General features: G+C 35.7%; 1 protein-coding gene across 16 annotated transcripts in view; it reads right to left on the bottom strand.

Moving 5' to 3' along the window:
• XRN1 (5'-3' exoribonuclease 1) overlaps nucleotides 1-23,308 on the bottom strand; it is a 134,318-nt gene that overhangs the window by 67,978 nt on the left and 43,032 nt on the right. For 13 of the 16 annotated variants that reach the window (XR_004264581.1, XR_004264584.1, XR_004264582.1 and 10 more), the window contains 10 exons: nucleotides 21,404-21,535; nucleotides 18,779-18,941; nucleotides 17,891-18,004; nucleotides 14,692-14,790; nucleotides 12,503-12,618; nucleotides 11,790-11,936; nucleotides 7,642-7,731; nucleotides 6,844-6,979; nucleotides 1,407-1,463; nucleotides 1,112-1,244 (listed from right to left, as the gene is read on the bottom strand). Coding sequence is in view for 11 of the 16 variants with exons in the window: in XM_032264391.1 (XP_032120282.1) it covers nucleotides 1,112-1,244; nucleotides 1,407-1,463; nucleotides 6,844-6,979; nucleotides 7,642-7,731; nucleotides 11,790-11,936; nucleotides 12,503-12,618; nucleotides 14,692-14,790; nucleotides 17,891-18,004; nucleotides 18,779-18,941; nucleotides 21,404-21,535 (1,187 nt within the window). In the remaining 5 variants the exon portion in view is untranslated. The other 3 variants (XR_004264587.1, XM_032264489.1, XM_032264476.1) reach the window with 3 other exon arrangements.

The following is a 23,308-nucleotide window of genomic DNA, read 5'->3' as shown; positions in this document are numbered from 1 at the left end:
GATTTAGTTGTATTCATAAAGTCCAAATTAATAATAAGCACGTTCAATTTTCAGATTTTTTTTTTTTTTTTTGAGACGGAGTTTCACTCTTGTTACCCAGGCTGGAGTGCAATGGCGTGATCTCGGCTCACCGCAACATCCGCCTCCTGGGTTCAGGCAATTCTCCTGCCTCAGCCTCCTGAGTAGCTGGGATTACAGGCACGCACCACCATGCCCAGCTAATTTTTTGTATTTTTAGTAGAGATGGGGTTTCACCCTGTTGACCAGGATGGTCTTGATCTCTTGACCTCGTGATCCACCCGCCTCGGCCTCCCAAAGTGCTGGGATTACACGCGTGAGCCACCGCGCCCGGCCTAATTTTCAGATCTTTTTTTTTGAGATGGAGTCTCGCTCTGTTGCCCAGGCTGGATGGAGTGCAATGGCGTGATCTCAGCTCACTGAAACCTCCGCCTCCTGGGTTCAAGTGATTCTCCTGCCTCAGCTTCCTCTGGGACTACAGGTGCGTGCCACCACAGCTGGCTGTTTTGTATTTTTAGTAGAGACTGGATTTCACCATGTTGGTCAGGCTGGTCTCAAACTCCTGACTTCGTAATCTGCCCACCTAGGCCTCCCAAAGTGCTGGGATTACAGGTGTGAGCCACTGAGCCCAGCAATTTTCAAATCTTTTAACTGTAACTAATGTAATATAAGTTTATTTATTTTCAGAAACTAAGTGATTACAATGAAAATAAAGATAAAGCTCTGAACCAGATTAGACAAATGTTTAACTCGGGAGAAACAATGAATATTCTCTATCAGTTTCATGAAAACATGTATGCTCACCAAGATCTTGTGTAATTTTAATGTGATATAAACTACTAAATTCTCAGCAGCCCCTTCTCAATTTCTCCATCTTTTAATCTCTTTCCAGATGATTATATAATAAAAAAGAAGAGATTTTTTTTTTTTCTCTGAAAAGCATAACCTAAAAAAATTTTAACTAAAAGATAAAAAGATTTAGTTTGTTCCTGATTTATAGTCACTTTCTGCTTGGATATAAAAAACAGACAAGTCTGTGTATTACTTTACAATATAAATTAATTTGAAGACGGGTCAAGTATTAAGATGTTACCTCCTTTTATTCCTATGATGGTGCCTCGAAGGCCAACTGGAACTGAGAAGTTTTCTCTCACATTTACAACACGGTCAAAAAGACGAAATTCTGCATCCCGATCAGGAATGACTCCATGTTGCTGTTCTAAAGGCTGAAGAGAAGAAAGCTATTAATTCCAAATTAAAAAAAAAACTTTTCCTACTAAACTTTTTTTCCTCATTTTTCTCATTTTTCCAAAAATAAGAACATTTTTGTTCCTTTCATGTATACAAAATGAAAGCAACAACTCTGAATTCTTTGATAGAAAACTTACTCTGTATAGCAAATGGGGCTTCACTGTTACTCGTACTTTCTTATTATTCTTTCTTTGCTGAGGAAAAAGAAAAATTGTTAAATATTTTTAAAATGTAAAATTTTTAAATCAATCAACTACTCACTATTGCCACATGGCGGAATTTTAAAAAGCCAAATGAAGTGATTAATTTTTAAAACATTTCAAGTTCTGCAGCTGCAGCAAGGAGAAAGAAAATAAACACATATAAAATGCCTACAGCTTAAATTATTATTTTAAAACTTTTTAAAGTAAAATTTTTTGTTGAAGTGTAAGACAGCATGGGGACGAAAATGAAAAATTATAAGTATGTAGACCAATGAACTTTAATAGTATATCTAGGTATAACTATGCCTGGTTCAACAAACAACATTGCCAAACACAACATAAGAAATCCTTTCCATCTCCTTCCAGTTACTACCCTTTCCTAAAGTAACCTTACTTCTAACACAAAAGATTATAATTATCTGTTTTGGACTTTATATAAATGCTATCCTATTCAAATGCCTTTTTTATAACTACAAAAAGAATTACACACAATGGCCAATCAAGATTTATATACTTTTTAAAAGTATCAATTACTGATCTATGACCATACCATGAATTTTATGGTCACTTGTAAACTATGGTGGCATTCATTTAACAAAACCCTTTGCTTTGAATTTATCGTAACACTTGATATTAGAATCTTTTCATTATCTAAAAAATGCTGGAAGAAGACTTTTCTCCTATCTTTGCTACTTGCTAGTTCTGTGAATCACACTTAACTACTTTAGGCATCAGCTTCCTTCCATCTGTAAGATGGAAATATTACCTGTTCTAGATAATAAAACATGAGAATAATTTATATCCTTTACAATTCATAAACTACTATTCATACTAAAAAATTTAAAGTTAATGCTTACCCAATTAAAAAAATTACAGCAGTTTAATTATATGGCAGTCACGTCTCTTTAGAACACAGCTTATGGGAATAAGTATAAAGGGACACAGACGGAACCCATGCTATAGAGTCCATAAACTATACGGTTCAAGTATTTATATACTATAAAATGCTCAAGCCTTTAAACAGTATCTATTTTTTTTGTTATGACACATTTCATTTATTCTTTCAATAAATATTTACCGAGTTCCATTTGTGTGCTATATATTGATTAATTGAGGTACTGGGGATAAAGCAGTGATCTGTTCTCTCATTCTAGTTGAGGGAGATATATAAGACACAAAATAGGGAAGATATATAGCATGTTAGAAGGTAAAAAGCCTAGAGAAAAATGAAGCAGTTAAGGAGGATAGCAGTGGCGGGGGGAAGATATTACAATTTTAATTGAGTGAACAGTGAAGGCCTTATTGACAAAGTGTCTATGCTCTCAGCCCATAGCAGACTAGATTCACTAAAAGACTACAACAGCAAAAAGAAAGATTATGAATATTTAAAGGAACTTTAAAAAGCAGCCACAAGAACTGTGCCTGAAGTATTGCATATCAAAAAATAACCCATATGCTCTAAGACATTCTTAGGCATTATTACACTATGGCATTGATTAGAGGACATGGCTATCAAAACTGGTTCATTAGGCAAATGAATAAGCTGGGTAATGTTCATAATAGGCCCCAACCCATACCTAATGTATGAGAAGTTTGGAAACTGGCTACTCAAAATGTGATCACCGAGGAGCTTATTAGAAATGCAGAATCTTGGCACTGTGGCTCATGCCTGTAATCCCAGTACTTCGAAAGGCTGAGACAGGCGTTCGAAACCAGCCTGACTAACATGGAGAAACCCCGTCTCTACTAAAAATACAACATTAGCCCGGTGTGGTGGCACATGTCTGTAGTCCCAGCTACTTGGGAGGCTGAGGCAGGAGAATTGCTTGAACCCAGGAGACGGAGGTTGCGGTGAGCTGAGATTGTGCCGTTGCACTCCAGCCTGGGCAACAAGGGAAACTCCATTTCAAAAAAAAAAAAAAAAAAAAAAAAAGAAATGAAGAATTTCAAGTCACACCCTAGACCTACTGAATCAGAACTATATTTTAACAAAATCTTCTGGTGATTTGTTTGTATCCGAAAGTTTGAGAAGCACTGCCTAGAGGTGGAATCGGAATTGTGTTTTTAAAAAGTTCTGCCGGTAATTTTGATAATTAGCTGAGTTTGGAAATCATGTTCCAACAAGAAAACTGTTTTTTTTTCTTTTTTTTGAGACAAGGTCTCACTCTGTTCTCAGGCCAGAGTGCAGTGATGTGATCACGGCTCATTGCAGCCTCAAACTCCCTGGCTCATGTGATCCTCCTGCCTTGGCCTTTTGAGTAGCTGGGACCAGAGGCCTGTGCCACCATGTCTGGTTAATTTTTTAATTTTTTGTAGAGATGTTGCTCAGGCTGGTCTCAAACTCCTGGGCTTAAATGATCCTCCCATCTCCCAAAGTGCTGGGGTTACAGCTGTGAGTCACTGTGCCCAGCCAAATACTGATACTTTCAATGCTGATCCTGCATTACTAAGAAAAGTTTAAATTATCTTTAGAATTGTTGTGTTTATGTTTTAGTTTTTTCTCCTTCTTTTATTGCCCTAGTAACATAATACTGAAAGCAAAAAAGTCACTCATAACTGCACCTCCCTGACACATTAACAGGTTTAAGAAAATTCCTGTCTTATCTATATGCACATATATTTTAAAAATTGTAGTAATCAAAATAACAGACTAAAACTTCGTATATGTATCTTCCATTTGCAAGGTAAAGGGAAAATGTGTGAAACATTTTAGAAAGCTTTGAATCCAAACGGGTTAAAATTGAGGGGCTTAAGGTTTTAAATATTTTTTAATTGGAAAACTCACCTCAAAAATGATGGTGAACAAACTGATTTCACTCTACATTGAAAGACAATTAAAAAGAAATACAGGCTTTCTATCTTCAGCTGATTATCAATGACCCTTCAAAAATCAAACTCTTGGCTCTGAGCCATATATTTTTTCCTAAAGAGAAAAAGAGTCATCTAGTGATGATTTTCTAGACTATAATCACAGCTCTTCAGTATGTGATAGGATAATTTAAATAATTAATAAAAGCTTATTAGGCATTAATAATAGCTAGGCATTATTAGAAGTCATTTACTCAGTATTAACTCATTTAATCTTTTTGAGGACCCTATGAGGCAGGTACTATTTTATTGTAATTTTACCAATGAGGAAACAAGTGTTATGGAAGGAAAGGTTAAGTATCTTGCCAGGGTTATTAATATCAAAAAACTGACCCAAAGGATTATAAATCATTCTACTACAAAGACATATACAAAATGTATGTTTATTGTGGCACTCTTCATAAAACAGCAAAGACTTGGAACCAACCCACATGCCCATCAATGATAGACTGGATAAAGAAAATGTGGCACATATATACCATGGAATACTATGTAGCCATAAAAAAGGATGAGTTTATGTCCTTTGCAGGGACATGGATGAAACTGGAAACCATCATTCTCAGCAAACTGACACAGGAACAGAAAACCAAACACTGCATGTTCTCACTCATGAGCGGGTGTTGAAGAATGAGAACACATGGACACAGAGAGGGGAACATCACACAGTGGGGCCTGAAGGGTAGGGGGCTGGGGGAGAAACAGCAGGGGGTAGGGGTATTGGGAAGGGATAGCATTAGGAGAAATACCTAATGTAGATGATGGGGTGATAGATATAGCATACCACCACCATGGCACGTGTAGACCTATGTAACAAACCTGCATGATCTGCACGTGTACCCCAGAACTTAAATTAAAAAAAAAAAAAACTGATTCAAACTCAGGGGATAGGGGAGACCGCTCCAGAACCCAGTTCTTAACTTATTCTGCAATTAGTTCGAACAAGAGAATGTTGTATTGGCAAAGCAATAACATTTTAATAAAAAGGGCAAATTTGTGAAAAGTGACATCAAACATTGAAAAAGGTAATATAATAAATTCATTTTCTATAGACAAAATATGCACTCAAAGTCTACTGCGTTAAAAGAAAGTGAGATGTAAAAAATAGGAGAGATCATGGATTTCAAAAAATTTTAGCAACTCAATAAGTGTATGAGTAAGAAAAGTACATTTTAGGTTGGGCATGGTGGCTCACGCCTGTAATCCCAGGACTTTGGTAGGTCAAGGAGAGTGGACCACCTGAGGTCATGAGTTCGAGACCAGTCTGGCCAACATGGTGAAACCTGGTCTCTATTAAAATTACAAAAATTAGCCGGGTGTGGTGGCGGGAGCCTGTAACACGGCTACTCAGGAAGCTGAGGCAGAAGAATCACTTGAACCTGAAGGCAGAGGTTACAGTGGGCTAATATCACGCCACTTCACTCTAGCCTAGGTGACAGAGTGAGCCTCCATCTCAAAGAAAAAAAAAAAAAGAAAGAAAAGTACATTTTAGAATTTATTATCAAAAGTCAATTATATTTTTTTGTTTTACAAAAAGATGCACTGTCTCTTTAAAGAATGTAGTTAGAGGCTGGGCATGGTGGCTCACACCCCTATAATCCCAGCACTTTGGGAGGCGGAAGTGGATGGATCACCTGAGGTCAGGAGTTCAAGACCAGCCTGGCCAACATGGCAAAACTCCATCTCCACTAAAAAATACAAAAATTAGCCAGGCGTGGTGGTGGGTGCCTGTAATCCTAGCTACTTGGGAGGCTGAGGCAGGAGAATTGCTTGAACCCAGAAGGCGGAGGTTGCAGTGAGCTAAGATCATGCCACTACACTCCAGCCTGGACAACAGAGAGAGACTGTTTCAAAAAAAAAAAATGTAGTTAGAACAGGAAGAAATAGGGGATTATTAACCCTATTCTCAAACTTTCTACTGTGACTAGAATGACAAAATATTAATTCTCAATATCAGAAACACTACAAGGGCATAAAATTTAAATGCAAAGTCTTTTGTATATTGAAAATATAATTTTATAAGTTTATAATATTGCATAACACTAATATGTTAATGGTTAATGGCCAGTTCTTAATATAACTTAATTCTTAATATAAATTGTAACAATTTCTTAATATAATTTTTAATATGTTATATTAAGAACTGGCCATTAACATCTGTTATACAATATAAATATAATTTGGCATAACACTATTGGCTATTAATGGTTACTGTAAATGGTTGGAACTTTTTTTTTTTTAAGACAGGGGTTTCACCATGTTGGTCATGCTGGTCTTGAACTCCCGACCTCAGGTGATCCACCCGCCTTGGCCTCCAAAGTGCTTGGATTACAGGCATGAGCCACCACGTCCGGCCAGAACATTTTTTAAATTACAGGATTATTTGATACTAAGTAGAATCTCTAGGTTTTATTTGGTTGAAACACAAATGAATTATTTGTAAAATAATGTATAGTTCATTTAATTCCAGATCTCATCAATAATCTTGGTTACTGAAAGTTAGTACCTTGCACTTTTCGACTTCTTCCTCAATTTTCTCAACAATAGCTGCATCCAGAATTTGTAAATCACAAGAAGAACGAGATAAAGTACTGACAGGGTGTCCTTTTAGCCAAGTAATAATTTCTTGAACTTTCTCAGCACTAAAGCAAAAAAAAATTTTTTTAAAAATTTGATTACAACTTTATCAGAGCAATAAATTATAAAAGACATCAAACATATAACTAATAATTAGTCACTGAACTTAACTGGGACTAATTACAAATCTAATACAAATATGGACATGTTACCTCTTAGTAATTAAAAAACCCACAAAAAGATTTGTTTAAAAGTATTTGTTGATATAAATGAAAGAAAAAATTTTAAGCTCTTAAAGCAAAAATGAAACAATGTAAAAAAAAAAAAAAAAAAAAAAAAAGAAGTAAAAAGACACGCCTGCAATCCCAGAACTTTGGGGCATATAGGCAGGAGCATGGCCTGAGCCTAGGAGTTTGAGATCAACCTGGGCAACATGAGACTCTGTCACTACTAAAAAAAAAAAAAAAAATCGCCAAATGTAGAGGCATACGCCTATAGGCCCAGCTACTCAGGGGGCTGAAGTAGGAGGATTGTTCGAGTCCAGGGAACCAAGGCTGAAGTGAGCTGTGTTTGAGCCACTGCACTTCAGCCTGGGCAACAGAATAAGAACCCGTCTCAAAAAAAAAAAAAAGTTATAATATGAAATTCTTGACAAACCAGCTGCATCTGCCTTTGGAAATACTCAACTGAACTATTAGGTAATAAATACCATAAAAATCTTGCTTACCCATTCTCATTTTCTCCAGGCCAAATGTCATCTTCATAGAACACATCCTCTTGGCTATTTTTGGCTATATAACTAAATAGTTCTGGAGCTCTGGCCAAACAAACAAAAATAATTGCCTTAAAATATATATGGTTAACTTCAGATAAACTTCTTATGTAATAATTTCAGATCCTAAAGAGACATATAAAGCATATTGAGGACTATTATAATGTAACTGAAAGACTGGTAAGTCAGAGTACTCCTAGGCCCTCAAATATCCCACTGGCTAAGATTCATGTCATAAACTTATAATAAACTTCAATTACTGAGTCTACTCTCTTTCATTATAATGACAGCTGACAGACAAAAGTGGTATCTACAGGTTCATTTTCTAATTTTCACAACAAAACTAGAGCACTCCACAATATAGCAAATTAAAATTGATTAGAAGCTTCTTCTGATATTCCTCAACACTCCATTTCTTTCTGAAGTGTGCAGGACATTTGGATACATACAGCAAATTGGACATATGTGCTTATCTTTTGTCCCTCTCCAATCCATTCAAATGACAATATAGTATAAAAAAGAGCATAGAACTAGAGAGACAGATGAAAAATGAAGCCCAGTATCTGGTGGCATATATAACCGATTAAAACTTTAGAAATTGGAAACTGGATAAATGTTATCTGATTTGACAGACAGGAATAAGCTAAACCCTACACTACCAGTGGGAGGAGGCAATAAGAAGCAATTTGATTTAAAACACAGAACACTCTGAAAAAGCTCAGGAATTGTAGGTTCCAGGTACATTTGAAAGTGTGGCATGAGGTTTAGTAAGATTTAAAGTTTGTATAACAAGCAGTTAGAGTGTCATGTGGTTGCCTGCCTATCACCCCAGCATACAACCTGTAACTATATTTTGAAGAGGTCAAATAGGAGATACTCTAGCCTTATGTATGCCAGTCACAGGGAGCTGGGGGTGAGGACAGCACAAGGAGGAGATGACAGGTGTTATACTGAAAATGGAATTAATGAAAGCATAAATATTGTACAATGTGTCACTAGGAAGCAGACTAGGAGGCATAAGGTCTCTAGGAATGGACTCTGCAATGGAAATAAGCATGCACGAAGTTTAGTAGAAAGTCCTCGTGTGATCAACACCCATGGAAGGGAAGGGAAAGCAGAATTGGGCACAGGAAGAGGCTGGGCTGTGATTAATTCTCAACGAATTCCTTGGCCAACCCCCACAAAAATCTAAAACTGGGATGGCCCTTCAGACCAGCCTTGAATTGGGGTGATCAGAATGTCTAGGCTTCTATGCCTCCTTATAGATCAGGCATTGATCTGTGGCTGTTGTAGGAAGAAAACGCAACTTTAGGTGAGGCAGTTTTCCTCATCCAGGCAATTACTGAAGAGGGCTCACAGCTGAGGACTGTCAGAAAGCAGCATTCCTGCTGCAGAAGGATAGGTCTTTAAGTCTTGAAACATCATCTGGGAGACGTAGCACAGTATCCACTTTGTAATGAAACCCCCTTTCCCTGGTTAACTACCAGAATACTGGCAATCAGTTTTATCCACTACATTCATGTCTACTGCCAAGGAAAAGGCTGCAGGCCACCTCTTGGCGAAAGAAAAGATAAACATGCAGGTAGTGATACTAGGAGGTCCTCTGTAGAAACAGTAAAGTCCCACCTGATAAGCCCTACCTAAGTACACTAAATTTCCAGTCAGCTTTTTAGTGCCTCATTCTTAAATATGATTGGATATCAAATAATCACCAAACAAGAACAACAATAAAAAAGCTTTAACATGAAAGAGAGACCAAATCAAACAGGAAGAATAAAAGCTATTGGAGAAGACAGAAAACACAAAAAATAGAAGGAAAAATCCTAGAATCATCTTCAGAGAAATAAATGAAGATATTCCATTTACTGTAAGAACAAGATGCTATATATAGCCAGAGAATAAGGACATACTTTTAGTAAAAAATGATTAAATCAAATAGAAATTTTAAATGATAAACAATAAAGTTGAAAAGATTTTCTAGAGTAGAACAGAAGTATAACAATATAGGAAATGGATGAGGAGAGAGAAAACCAAGAGGATTAATCCAGAAGGTCTAAGATTTAACTGAAAGGATACCCAGAAATAGAAAGCAGAAAAAAATGGTGAGGAGAAAATTATCAAAGAAATAATACAAGACAGTCTCAGAATGGAAGGGCATCAGTTTCAAGCCTGAAAGGGATGAACAGAAGAAAGGGAAAAAAAGATCCATACCAAGGCACACATCCTCACATTATTAAAGACCACCAGTAAAGGAAAGGTGCTAAAAGGATTTCAGAAAATAAAAATAGATCACATACAGAAATTCAGAATCAGAATGGCAAAGGATTTATCAATAGCAATATGGAAATGAAAAGAGAATGGAACAGTGCTTTCAAAATTCTGAGGGAAGTCTGCGTGTGGTGGCTGATGCCTGTAATCCCAGCACTTTGGGAGGCTGAGGCAGGCAGATCATTTGAGGTCAGGGGTTTGAGACCAACATGGTGAAACCCCATCTCTACTCAAAAAAAAAAAAACATAAAATTTAGCCAGATGTGGTAGCAGGTGCCCGTAATCCCAGATACTTGGGAGGCTGAGGTAGAAGAATCACTTGAACTGGGGAGGCAGAGGTTGCAGTGAGCTGAGATCATACAGCACTCCAGCCTGGGCAACAGGGCAAGACTGTGTCTCAAAAACAAAAACAAAAACAACATTCTGAAGGAAAATAATCTTCAATCCAGGATTCTATACTCAGGCAAACTATCAATCAAGTGCAGGAGAAGAATAAAGACATCTCCAGACATACAAGTTTCCTCAGGAAGCTACTGAAGTAAGTATTCCATGAAAATGGAGATATAAATCAGAAAGAGTGACATATGAGAGTCAGAAAATGAAGGAATCCTATATGGCTGACTGGTGAAGAGAACTGAATTTCTAGGATGACAGTACCAGGAAACTCCAGAATGAGAGCTGCACAACAGCCCTAGAGAGTAATCAGTTCAAACTGAAGCAGGAAGACAGAAGGTTTAAAAGAAGACTTGAGGAAAATGGAACTGAGCAATGACCTGATCTGTTTGACCACACTGAGTTTTACATCTGTGGCAGAGATTAGGGCTGAATTTGTTATGTGTAAGCAGCAAATGAAAAAACAGCAGCGAAAACAAAAATGTGTACAAAAAAGGAAATGTAATCTTAATACTCCATAAGGTCGAGCTGTGAACATTTACTTCCTTATAATGAAGTAAATCTTTAATAAAGACTTAATTAAAAACCCTGATAAAACTTTAGTGACAGGGGAAATACGTGTATGAGGGAATCCAGAGTGGTGGTAGTTAAGGAAAGCTGAAGCTCAGAGTAGGAAAGCCACTCACAGTAGAAAATCCATAAATATGTCAAGTTGAAAAATTAAGAAAAAGTAGTTTAAATATGACCTTTTAAGGAAATAAGGAAGTGGACAGAGAAACAATCTAAATTTCCAGATGGTAATATAGGAATGAATTGTGTCCTGCCCCACTCAGAAGTTATAGAATGTGACTTTATTTGGAAATTGGGTTTTTAGTAGAGGCAGTCAAATAAAATGTGGCCATTAGCATGGGCTCGAATCCAATATGACTGGTGTCCTTATAAAAAGGGGAAATTAGGACACAGAGGCAGGGACATAAAGATGAAAAATGATGTGAGACACCCAGCAAGAACATCATGTGCAATTTCCTAGATAATTTCAGCAATAGAATTCAATAATTCTAGGATAGTAACCTGTGCAGCTACATAGTTCTAAGAATCAGAAAAATCCACTATGCTAAGAGCTTTGTTTATCCATACCAGTCCTCTCAGTGATGACACAGGTATGCGAAGTAGTGAAAAATTTATGATAGTAAGTTAAGAAAATTTTAACTAAGGAAGTCAATTCTCATTGTATTTTTTTCTTTTTAATAATATGGTATTTTTTTTTACTCTATTTTAGCTAGTGGCTATGACATTCCATGATGCAAAATTAAGTTTACATATAACATATGCCAGATTTTACTAATGGAAAATTTGTCCTCTAAAACTAATGTCAGCAAGGCAAAATAAACAGTATTTTCCTAAGATTTTGGATGCCCACTAGGATCTTATTAGGTACTTACCTCTCTAAGTACTCTGCCAGAAGTTGTTCTGCTGCAGATGAATACATCCATTCACTTCCAACTTTCTTAGTATATCCAGGTACCTCCTCATTTTTCTTGTTGAATTTGAGATTTAAACCCACATTTGCTTTATGGTCTCCATGAGGGCTGAATTTAAACCATATATGCACGCATGCACACACACAGGCACACACACGTGCGTGCGCGCGGGCACACACACACACACACACACACACACACGAGTTTTAAAATGTTGTTCAAGGAACAAAATGTTTTGCTTTCAATTCTTAGAAAAGCTCAGTTTTTATTATTCCTCTATATTTTAGTTATTATGGTTATTTCCAAAGTAGCAGTAATTGAAAAACTAGAAGAAAAGCTTCAAAACCCAAGTTAACAAAGCATGTAAATAAATTAAGTAATTATAAAGGAAAATGAAAAAACGAGATGCAAGGAAATATACTATTGAGGTTCACACACACCCTCTGATACCTTTTTTCAAGGTTCAATTTGTTAGCTGCTAAAAAATAAGAACTGTCTTTTCCAACCACCTAAAACATGTGCCATTCAGATGAAAGATTACCATCAGAGAAATTTATGCATAATTTTAAGACAATTCAGAGCAATTAATAAGAAAATACTGAAATATTAAGCATTTAATCTTTATCATTTAATTTTTCTGCCACTTTAAGTAAATTTCTCTAACATAAACTTACTTTCTCCTAGATCCTCTTCCAATAAAAATACTTCCTGTAAACCTTGAAACAAGGTATCCACACACTCCAAGGCGACTGGCCAACACATATCCTGGGTTGTACTTTATAGAATATTTCTTTAAATATAAAAACAAAAAGGTCAATTATGGAAACACAAGTTTACATTAAATGTTATTTCTTTACCTTTAAAATCTGGAGATAATCAAGACATCACTAACCATTGGATTGTGGCAATATAAGGATTCTCACTTAGATCCATTTCCCCTTTTTTTTTGAAAGGATCTGTAGGCAGAATTTTTCTGCTCCTCTCTCTTTCTCCTTAAAGGACAGAATTCCCAAGGATGGATAAAAGGGGGGAGGAAATATACAGTTTGTGAAACTGTCTCAAGAAATAAACTCTATTGTAAGTACTAAATGGCAAACTCCACAGGCAAGTTTTTTGTTTTTGTTTCTACTAATTTTCATATTCCAAGCAGGGCCTAGCAAAGTACTTGGGACAAAATGAGGCATCAATAATTATTAGACTGAATTAAAAAATAGGTTCGTCATCAAAACAGTTGCTACTGAGAAAAACTAAAAGTGTCCTTCATATATGGATATAAGTAATATTCTCTTCCCCTAATATTTACTATCATATGAAAATATACAAGTATGTATAGACCTATAATTAATACAGTCAATGAAATGTAACCTTAATTTATATATTTAAGGGAAGAAAACATATTGTCACATTAAAAGAAAAAGTAACAGATCATATAATATTTAACCAGGAAGCAGATGATTCATGAATCCAATACCAACTAGGATAAACTACCATATACTCTAACATCATGTACATAACAATAAAACATACTTAAGAAAGTCATCAGATTTAGCAATAATATAATACAAATCAGGTATGCTTTCCAGAATACATGGAAGAATAATGTAGTAGGTCTCAATCATAAGTAGCAACACTTTTCTAACAAGCATTTGGAAATGTGTAGAGGCACATTTAATTACAATAATTGGCATGGGCTACTAGCACTTAATGCCCTTGAGCCAAAGATGCCAACTGTTCTGCCATATACAAAACAGTTGTACTTAATACATAATTGTCCTGCCCAAATTGAGAAATAATGGGTTTTGCTGTAATTTAAAACTAATTAAAACCATCACAAACATCCTAGAAAATATGAAATAAGTAGCTGAGAATACTGTGGTAGAAAAATAAGGCAGCTTGAATGAATATGAAAAGAAAGAAACTAAACTGGAGAAGGCATGCCCATCAACACTGCATACTATTATACAAGAGGACAGGCTCTTCTAGATCTAGAAAGAGCTGAGGATGAAGGAACACAAGTCCTTTAAGCTTCACTGATTCCCAGAACAAAACTCCAGCTACTTTATCTAATGGGCCATTCTCCTGGTTTCCTGACTATGCTGTCTAAATTTGTTCTTCCACAGGCACCAGATGGTAAGATTTTAGGAATGACTGCCTTTCATACATAAAGTTTCCTAATGGGTGTAGTGATACCTAATGCCTTCAGTTCATTTCACAGGAAGAAAGCTTTAGATTTTATCATTAGTGGGGAGGGAAAAAGCCTAAGTAGCAATAGCTGGCTGATTGTGAATTAATTTTAGTTAATTATCCAACCAATTAATAAGAACAAATGACAGTAACAGAACCTTCCCTCTATTTTAACAGGAGAAAAGAAAGCCACTGGAAATTTTTGACGAGAAAGTTCTGAAAAAGATGCTGTGAACTTAACTGCAATTTCCCAATATTCTTTAGGGTTGAGATTGTTTGTTCTTAGCTGAATAGATACATACAACCTTTGCAGAAAGGCCGTTTGTCACTTGGAACTAAAAATGCAGGCTCTGACTTGTTATTAAAAGTTTAAAACACATACATCTATTCCCAGAGGGTATGCTCATCAATGTGACTCTTGTAAGCTTGAACATAATAATGCATAACAATCACTACAAATCAATAATGGGACTTCAGTGATTTTCCCCCACAAAGATCTACATAAATTTTTGAGCAGATTCCACACTTATTTTTAAATAATACTAGATGCAACTGGGAGGGAGAATCTAATCAGTATTAAATATAACATTTGAAATAAATTCAAAGGAAGTGGCAAAATATCCTAATATTTTAAAAGTTTATCAATTCTAACTGAAATAATACAAACTACTGTACTCACATGCTGGTTCTGTATTAAAGCATCAAGATTGGGTTCACATGGAATGCTGAAAATGATACGAATCCTACCTTCTGTAATCACATCACCTGAATCCTGAACCTTAGGGAAAAAAAAAAAATCACTGTATATTTTAGTCTCTTTCAGAGTATTTTATTTTTTAACTTATTTGAACACTATTATTTTTTAAAAACATTATGACAAGTTGGACAGTGAAATTTCTCTTGAAATTTCTAAGTGGGTATAATACTGTAAATTTTCATCATTGTATCATTGCTTTAATGGTTGTTATTACTCTTTTCTTTTTGAGACAGGATCTCATTCTGTCTGAAGAGATCAGGAGCATTCAGGGTGGTATGGCCGTAGACAGGCTCTCACTCTATCATTCAGGCTAAAGTGGTGGGATCAAGACTGGCTGTAACCTTGAACTCCTGGGCTCAAGCAATCTTCCTGCCTTGGTCTCCCAAAGTGGTAGGATAATAGCAGGTGTAAGCCATTGCATCTGGCCAATCTTTTTTTTTTTTTTTTTTGACAACAGGGTCTTGCTCTGTCATCTAGGCTGGAGTGCAGTGGTGCTATCATGGCTTGCTGGCTTGCAGCCTTGGCTTCCTGGGCTCAAATGATCATCCCACCTCAGCTTCCCAAGTAGCCGGAACTACAAGTGTGCGCCACCAAGCCCAATTCATTTTTTGCAGAGAAAGGATTTTGCCATGTTACCCAGGCTGGTCTCAAACTCCTGGCCTCAAGCAATCTCACCTACCTTGGCCTCCCAATGTGCTCGGATTACAGGTGTGTGCCACTGTGCTTGGCCCAATCATTCTTTTTTAAATTAACTTTTTATTTGGAAATGATTTCAAAGTACCAAAAAGTTGCAAAACTAAAAATACTACAAAGAACACATTTATGAACACTACAAATAAAAGCATTTATCCAGGCTGGGTGTGGTGGCTCACGCCTGTAATCCCAGCACTTTGGGAGGCCGAAGCAGGCAGATCAGTAGAGGTCAGGAGTTCAAGATCAGCCTGGCCAACATGGCAAAACCTGGTCTCTACTAAAAATACAAAAATTAGCCAGGAGTGGTGGTCCATGACTATAATCCCAGCTACTCGGGAGGCTGAGGCAGGAGAATCACTTGAATCCAGGAAGCGGAGATTGCAGTGAGCACAGATCTGCCACTGTATTCCAGCCTGGGTAATACAGCCAGACTCTGTCTCAAAAAATAAAAAGAAACAAAAATTATCCAGAGTCACCTGTTGTTAGCATTGTAAAACAAATGGCTTTAACATTTGTGTACTGTGTGTGTATTTATATATACGTAGTTATCTTTCTGAACCCTTTTAGTATATATTACATATATCATGTCCCTGACCTCTAAATATTTGTTTGTATTTCCTAAGATAGATATTTTACTATATAATCACAGTATAGTTATTAAGTATATAAATTTACATTAACATAATACTTTTATCTAAGCTATCATCCATATTCCAATTTTGTCAGTTGACCTAATAATGTCCTTTATAGAACTCTTTTCTTCCTTTATTACAGGATCCAGACTAGGATCAGATATTATATTTGTTTATCTCTTTAGCATCCTTTAATCTAAAACGTATCCACTGCCTTTCTTTGTTTTTCGTAACACTGACCTTTCAATTTTATGTTAAGTTATTGCTTTTTTTGTATTTTTTTTTTTTAGACAGAGTCTCACTGTGTCATCCAGGCTGGAGTGCAGTGCTGTGATCTCAGCTCACCACAACCTCTGCCTCCCAGGTTCAAGCAATTCTCATTTTCAGCCTCTCAAGTAGCTGGGATTATATGCATGTGTTATCATACCCAGCTAATTTTATAAATTTAGTAGAGATGAGGTTTTGCTGTGTTGGCCAGGCTGGTCTCTAACTCCTGACCAGAATACTGCATAGATGATGTGTCCTTCACAGGGTATTACATCTGGAGGTACACAATGTTCGTCTCTTGTAATGCGATGCTAACTTTGATTATACCATCAAGATGTTGCTCAATTTTTTCCCTGAGTAATTACAGTTTTTGTTTCCCTTGCAGCAAACTAATAGTCTGTAGGAAATACTTTCTAAGACCATGCAAATATTCTGCTCCTGATTAAAAAAAAAAATTCTCCCTAGATTTACTTCCCAATGATGATTCTTACATGATTCAATCCTTATCATAATGGTTGCAAAATGGTTTTTCAACTGCAGCACTCTCTCCAAATTTACTTCTGACATGCTACTATCAACAAGAGCCCTTCCTTTCCCTATTTATCCTTTTACTATCACTATAGAATCATGAATTCTTGTCTCCCCCTTAATGGTTAATAATTCATTACTGAATTTAATTATTTTGTCACTCAAAGTATCCAAGATTTGGCCCGTGGTAATACTTTTAACCTGGTTCCTGTGTTTACACAACAAACTTCTAGCATTCTTTGAGCACTTCCTTACTTTCTGGCATAACAAGATGTTCCAGGTTCATCTTGTAGCCTCCCTGCCCCAGATCCAGAATCAGCAATTTCTCTGAAAAGTCCTTTTCCTTTTAATGAGGTATGAAATTAGAGGTTAAGATCTGGGTTGTACATGTGCTCATTGTGCTAAGGTGTCTTTGCTTCTTATCCCTTTGGGCAAACAGAGCTAGAAAATACATGTACGTATAGAACACATGCATACATGTATATACACATACACATATACATGTGCCTATATACACAGGTATACAAACATATACATATTATTTTAGAAAACATGAGTTCACACTAATACGTCCACATCTGTCCTTACGGGTTCTTTTTTGCTTTCTCCCATTCCACATTTGCATATACCCTTTTCCCTTTAGGAACTGAAGTTCCTCAAATATGAACACGTTTACAAATTAACTCAAGTCTATTACATGTCTAAAAGTTTCAAATTTGCTTCATCCATACCACTACAATAAACAAAATTGCTTAAAAAAGAGATCAGCATTTGAACATACCACCTCTTGATCCTAATCTGCTCAAGACTAAAGTTAGTCTTTAGTCTTAGATATACAGTCTTTAGATATATAAGTCAAATACTGTGTTCATAAGTTACATGGATAAATTTTTTTATTTTTTTCTTCATTATTATATTTTAATTTAAACCTAAATGAAGAGAAGGTAAATAACTGCTTGAAGCTAGAGAAAAATGTATCAGTAACAATAATGGAGACTAACTTCTCCAGTGCAGCCATAATAGGGAGTTCCCAGCATAAAGACCATACTTCTCAGAGGAAACAAATCATCCAATGTTTTGATATTGGAGAAACGGGAGTCAAAAGCACGGATGTCCTGCATAAAATAAAATATAAAAGTAAATCATCTTAGTCAAAATTTCTATAGATGGCATATCAAGTTTTTTTCCTATGGGATTTTGACTATGCTGTTTATAAAAGTCAATGTGAAGATTTTTCTACATAATGCTAACAGCTAAAATTTGACTGGTTATAATGGCAGGTACTCTTCTATGTGCTTCATACATCTACTGAGTTTATTTCATCCTCAAGACAAACCTCTGTGGCAGACACCATTATTAGCCTCACTTTACAGATGAGAAAATGGGGCACAGAATGGGGATGAATCTTGTCCAAGGTCATGCAGCTAAGAAGCTGACTCAGGTAGCCAGTGCTCTGAGTCACTTAGTCACTATACTGTACTATAACACCACAAATTATAGGATCACTATATACTAAAATTTTTTGTCCTCTTATCATATCTAAGATTATAAACACAAAAGCAAATGCCTTTTATATTTATTAGATTATTTAAGGCAAATATTTTTGAAGAATAAAAACATAAAATTCAAGGGTATAAGTTAATGCTGGAATTTTTTCTTTTAGAGATGAAGTCCTTAAAAAAGCATAAAAGACAAGTTTCCTAACTACAAATAGTGAGTGTTTGAGCATGCAATACTTCTTACAAAGAATAAGGTATTTTGTAAGTTATATTAAATAATCTCTATTATACATTGCTGAATTAGTTTATTTATATTAATATGTCATCTTTTGGTTATACAATGTATAATAGTGTACATTAAGATAGAATTGAAACTTGATATATACTCACCTTGACAATAGTTTGATAAACAAAAGGAACAACTTGTTTTGACCACTGTTTCTCTAGACGAACTTCACCATTTTGATTTATTTGATATTTACGACCTGTGAGTAACTGACCATATACAACTGCAGATGTCTCATTTATTATTATTCCTTTTCTTCTCAGGTAACTAAAAGAAAGAAAAATGAAATATATATATGAATGAGTATGCAGATATTCTAGGATGATAATCATCATCTAAACTATCAACTCACAATCAAATGTGTAAATAAACTTTATTTTTTAATTTTTTTTAAGATGGAGTCTCACTCTGTTGCTCAGGCTGGAGTGCGATAACGCAATCTCGGCTCACTGCAACCTCCACCTAACGGGTTTAAGCAATTCTACTGCCTCGACCTCCCGAGTAGCTGGGACTACAGGCGCATGCCACCATGTCAGGCTAATTTTTGTATTTTTAGTAGAGACAGGGTTTTACCATGTTGGCCAGGATGGTCTCAATCTCTTGACCTTGTGATCCACCTGCCTTGGCCTCCCAAAGTGCTGGGATTACAGGCCATGAGCCACCGCACCCAGACTAAATATGCTAGCAGTTTTAGGTACTTAACTTGAGACTTTTTATATTATTTATTTTACTCTGTGGATACTTCTGCAACTGTCTATGTGATTAAATAAGAACTCATAGAGCTATAAGAAACTCCTGTTCTCACATCCACTAGGATGGCGATAATTAAATAACAGTGAAAAAAATAAGTTTTGGTGATGATGTGGAGAAACTGGAACATTTGTACATTGCTGGTGGGACTGTAAAATGGTGTAGCTGCTGTGGAAAACAGTTTGGCAGTTCCTCAAAAAGCTAAACATATAACTAACACATGACCCAACAATTCTACATCTAAGTATTCCAACCCCCCCAAATTGGAAACAGGTACTCAAACAAACATTGATACACAAATGTTCATAGGAGCACTATTCAAATAGTCAAAAAGTAGAAACAATTCAAATGTTCACAAATGAATGAATGGATAAACAAAAGGTGGTATATCCACACAATGGAATATCATTCAGCCATAAAAAGGAATAAGCACTGACATATGCTACAATGTGTATGAACTTCAAAAGCATGCTAAATGAAGGAAGCCTGACACAAAAGGCCATATATCATATGATTTCATTTACATGAAACATCTAGAATAGGTAAATACATGAAGACAGCAAATATAATAATAGAGGTGGCCAGGAGTATGTGATAGCCTTTCCAATCTAAAGTAATTCAGATAGCCTCCTGTTCTTTTAGATAAAAGTTTACTGGAACATAGTTGTCCATTCACTTCCTGTCTATGGCTGCTTTTGTGCTACATGGTAAAGTTGAGCAGTTGTAATAGGCATTGTAAAGTCTACAAAGCCTAAAATATTTATTATCTGGCCTTTACAGAAGAAGTTTGCTGACCCTTGATCTAAATATGTAATCATTCTTCATTAAGGAATATTTTCTTATCTCCTTTCCATTTTCTCTTTCTAGAATTCTTTATGTGAAGTACTGTGAATAGTTTTTTTTTTTTTCAATTTAAGGAGTCTTATTTTAAATTAAAATAATATCTGTTCATTCAAACAATTACTGAATGCCTATGCACTAATGAATAAATTAGAATAAAGAGGTGACAAAAACAGGTATGCTCTCTATCCTTATGGAGCATAGTATCTAAAGAAAGAGTTGTTAATCATACAAGTAAGTTTATTATTATGGTTTTATTTATGTGCTACAAAAGACAATTTAGAATGATATAAAATATGATGGGGTATTTAATTTATACTGTTGGGAGGTAAAAGTATGTTCTGCCTCTGGAGAGCTATGTTTATCTCCTTTGGTGTTGGATGGTTTCTCATGGTCTTTGAATGTTTTCCCTGTTTATTCATCTTTGAATAAGGATATTATGGCCTGGTATTAGCCCCAAAATTAGAGAGAAGGAGTATCCTTGAATTCTCCAAAAGCTTATCCACGGATAGAAAGGCTGATGAATAAACATTTAACAAAACATTGCATGCACCACTGCCAACCTCATTTGCTTTTGTTTTGGGAATTCTAATGCATAGCAGCAAAAGAAAGACGCTGTTGGGATGGGATCATGGGACACAAACCAGAGGGTGATCCTGAAAACCAGCATTCCAAGGTGGTTTAGCGTCTCAGTTTGGCTGCATTCTAAGCCCTGGGGAATACGGAGCTTGGGTGGAAGAGAATAAAGGAAATGGGGAATGGGAGAAGATGAGAAACAAAAGAGGGTTTTTCTTTCAATTTGCATGACTTACATGTGGCCAAAAAATTCAACAGCCTTACACAGTTAGCGAAAATAGCTCTCAAAATCAGGCAATACATTAAGTGCTATTCCTAGTATTACATGATTGTGTCATGTTCTATAGTTCATTAAGTATTTCAGTAACAAACTGGGCGAGGCTATAACTACTGCTAACCAGATATTATTTTAAATTAGAACTCATTACTTTCTTTTGAACTCAGAATAAAGGTGTAATTAGTATTCAGAGTAACTACTATGTTAAAGGGAAAATAAGTTAGAGAATGAGTACATTAAAATGGATTTTAGTTCTATGATATTAAATACTTTTAATGACACTCACTGTTCTGAAATTCCTTGTATTTCTTTTGCCCAGTTAGATTGTTCTTTATCTCCAAGATGGATCACTTTGGATGGTGGGGCAGTTCTTCCTGAGTAAAGCTTCTGTGTTCCTGGAGGTTCTTCCAAGTAAAACCTTAAAAGTTAAAAATTATATAACCAAAATGTTCTGGTTTAATATAGAGTTCTGGCAGTGTGATTCTTCCAAATGAAATATTTTTTCACATGGCATAATAGCAAAAAATCCTACAACTGTAATGTAAATTACAGTACAATAATAATTACAGTTCCTTTTAAAAACTATAATATAAATTATAGAACAAGGGCTTGTTAAAAATTTCATTCAAATTTTAAAAGCATGGGAAGTGCAGAGGAGGAAGAAGAAAAGTTGGTTAATACAAAGTTAGATAGAAGTAATAAGTTCTAGTGTTCTATAGCAACAGTAGGTTGACTATAGTTAACAATTTAGTGTATTTTTGAAAATAACTAGAACAGACTCAAAATGTTCCCAACACAAAGAAATAAGTGTTTGAGGTAATGGATATCCTAATTACTCTAATTTGAAAATCACATGTTATATACATGGATCAAAATATCACATGTATTCTATAAATATGTACAATTATTATGTATCAAAAAAATTTAAGGTTCGGTGTGGTGGCTCATGCCTGTAAGTGCAGCACTTTGGGAAGCCAAGGTAGTAGGGCTGCTTACGGCTAGAAATTCAAGACCACCCTGGCAACATATTGAGACCCTGTCACTACAAAGAAAAAAAAAATATGCCAGGCATGGTAACACATATCTGTAGTCTCTACTATTTGGGAGGCTGAGATGGGAGGATCACTTGAACTCAGGTGTTTTGAGGCTGCAGTGAACTATGACTGCTAATGCCCTCTAGCCTGGGTGACAGAGCAAGACCTGGTCTCTCCCAGTCAGTCAGTCAAAACAATTTAAAAGCAAATAGAAAGTATTTATTTATTTATTTTAAAGAGAAGGGGTCTCATTCTGTCACCCAAGCTGGAGTACAGTAGAGTGATCACAGCTCATTGCAGCCTCAAACTTCTGGGCTCAAGCAATCCTCTTGCATCAGCCTCTTGAGTAGCTAGGACTACTGGTGCACACCACTATGCCTGGCTAATGTTTTTATTTTTTGCAGAGACAGAGTCTCACTATGATGCCCAGGCTGGTCTTGAACTCCTGGCCTTAAGAGATCCTCCCACCTTGGCCTTGTAAAGTGCTGAGATTACAGGTATGAGCCACCACACCTGGCCCCTATAAAGTATTTTGGCCAAAAAAGTTTAACCTGAATTGAATCAAGCTACTAGCCCTAACTTCCAGCTTACAGGAAATATGTGGGCTAGAGGAAGAAGTTAAATGACACTAAGAGGAAACAACAGGGTAAATCCAGAATTCTACAAAATAACTGGCTGTCCTCAACTCTACAAATAAAAGAAAGTATATTCTAAGATATAAAATCAATATAAAAAATCAATTATATTTTTATGTACTAGCTGGGGAAACAAATTTATGACATTCATATTTACTCCAAGAAAAATTACATACTTACCTATAAGTCTAACAAAACATGTACCTGATCAGTATGATGAAGAAAAAACACTGATGAAAGAAATCAAAGATCTAAATAAATGAAGAGATATATTGTGTTCACGGATAAGAATATTCAACATAGTTAAATCTCCCTGGCTTGAGCTATAGGTTTAATACAATTCCTATAAAAATCCCTCCAAGATTTTTTGGAGATATAGGAAAACTCTAAAATTTATATGAAAAGGCAAAGGATCTAACATAGCTGAAACAATTCTGAAAAAACAAACAAACAAACAAACAAAAACAAAAAAAACACGTAAAGTTGAAGGAATCACACTACCTGATGTTAAGACTTATAACA

This window comes from Sapajus apella, unplaced genomic scaffold, assembly GCF_009761245.1.
Source record: "Sapajus apella isolate SASKATOON/1434 unplaced genomic scaffold, GSC_monkey_1.0 scaffold4, whole genome shotgun sequence".
Classification (NCBI taxonomy): domain Eukaryota; kingdom Metazoa; phylum Chordata; class Mammalia; order Primates; family Cebidae; genus Sapajus; species Sapajus apella.
The sequence above is the reverse complement of the archived record's forward strand: the minus strand, read 5'-3'. Positions and strand labels throughout refer to the sequence as shown.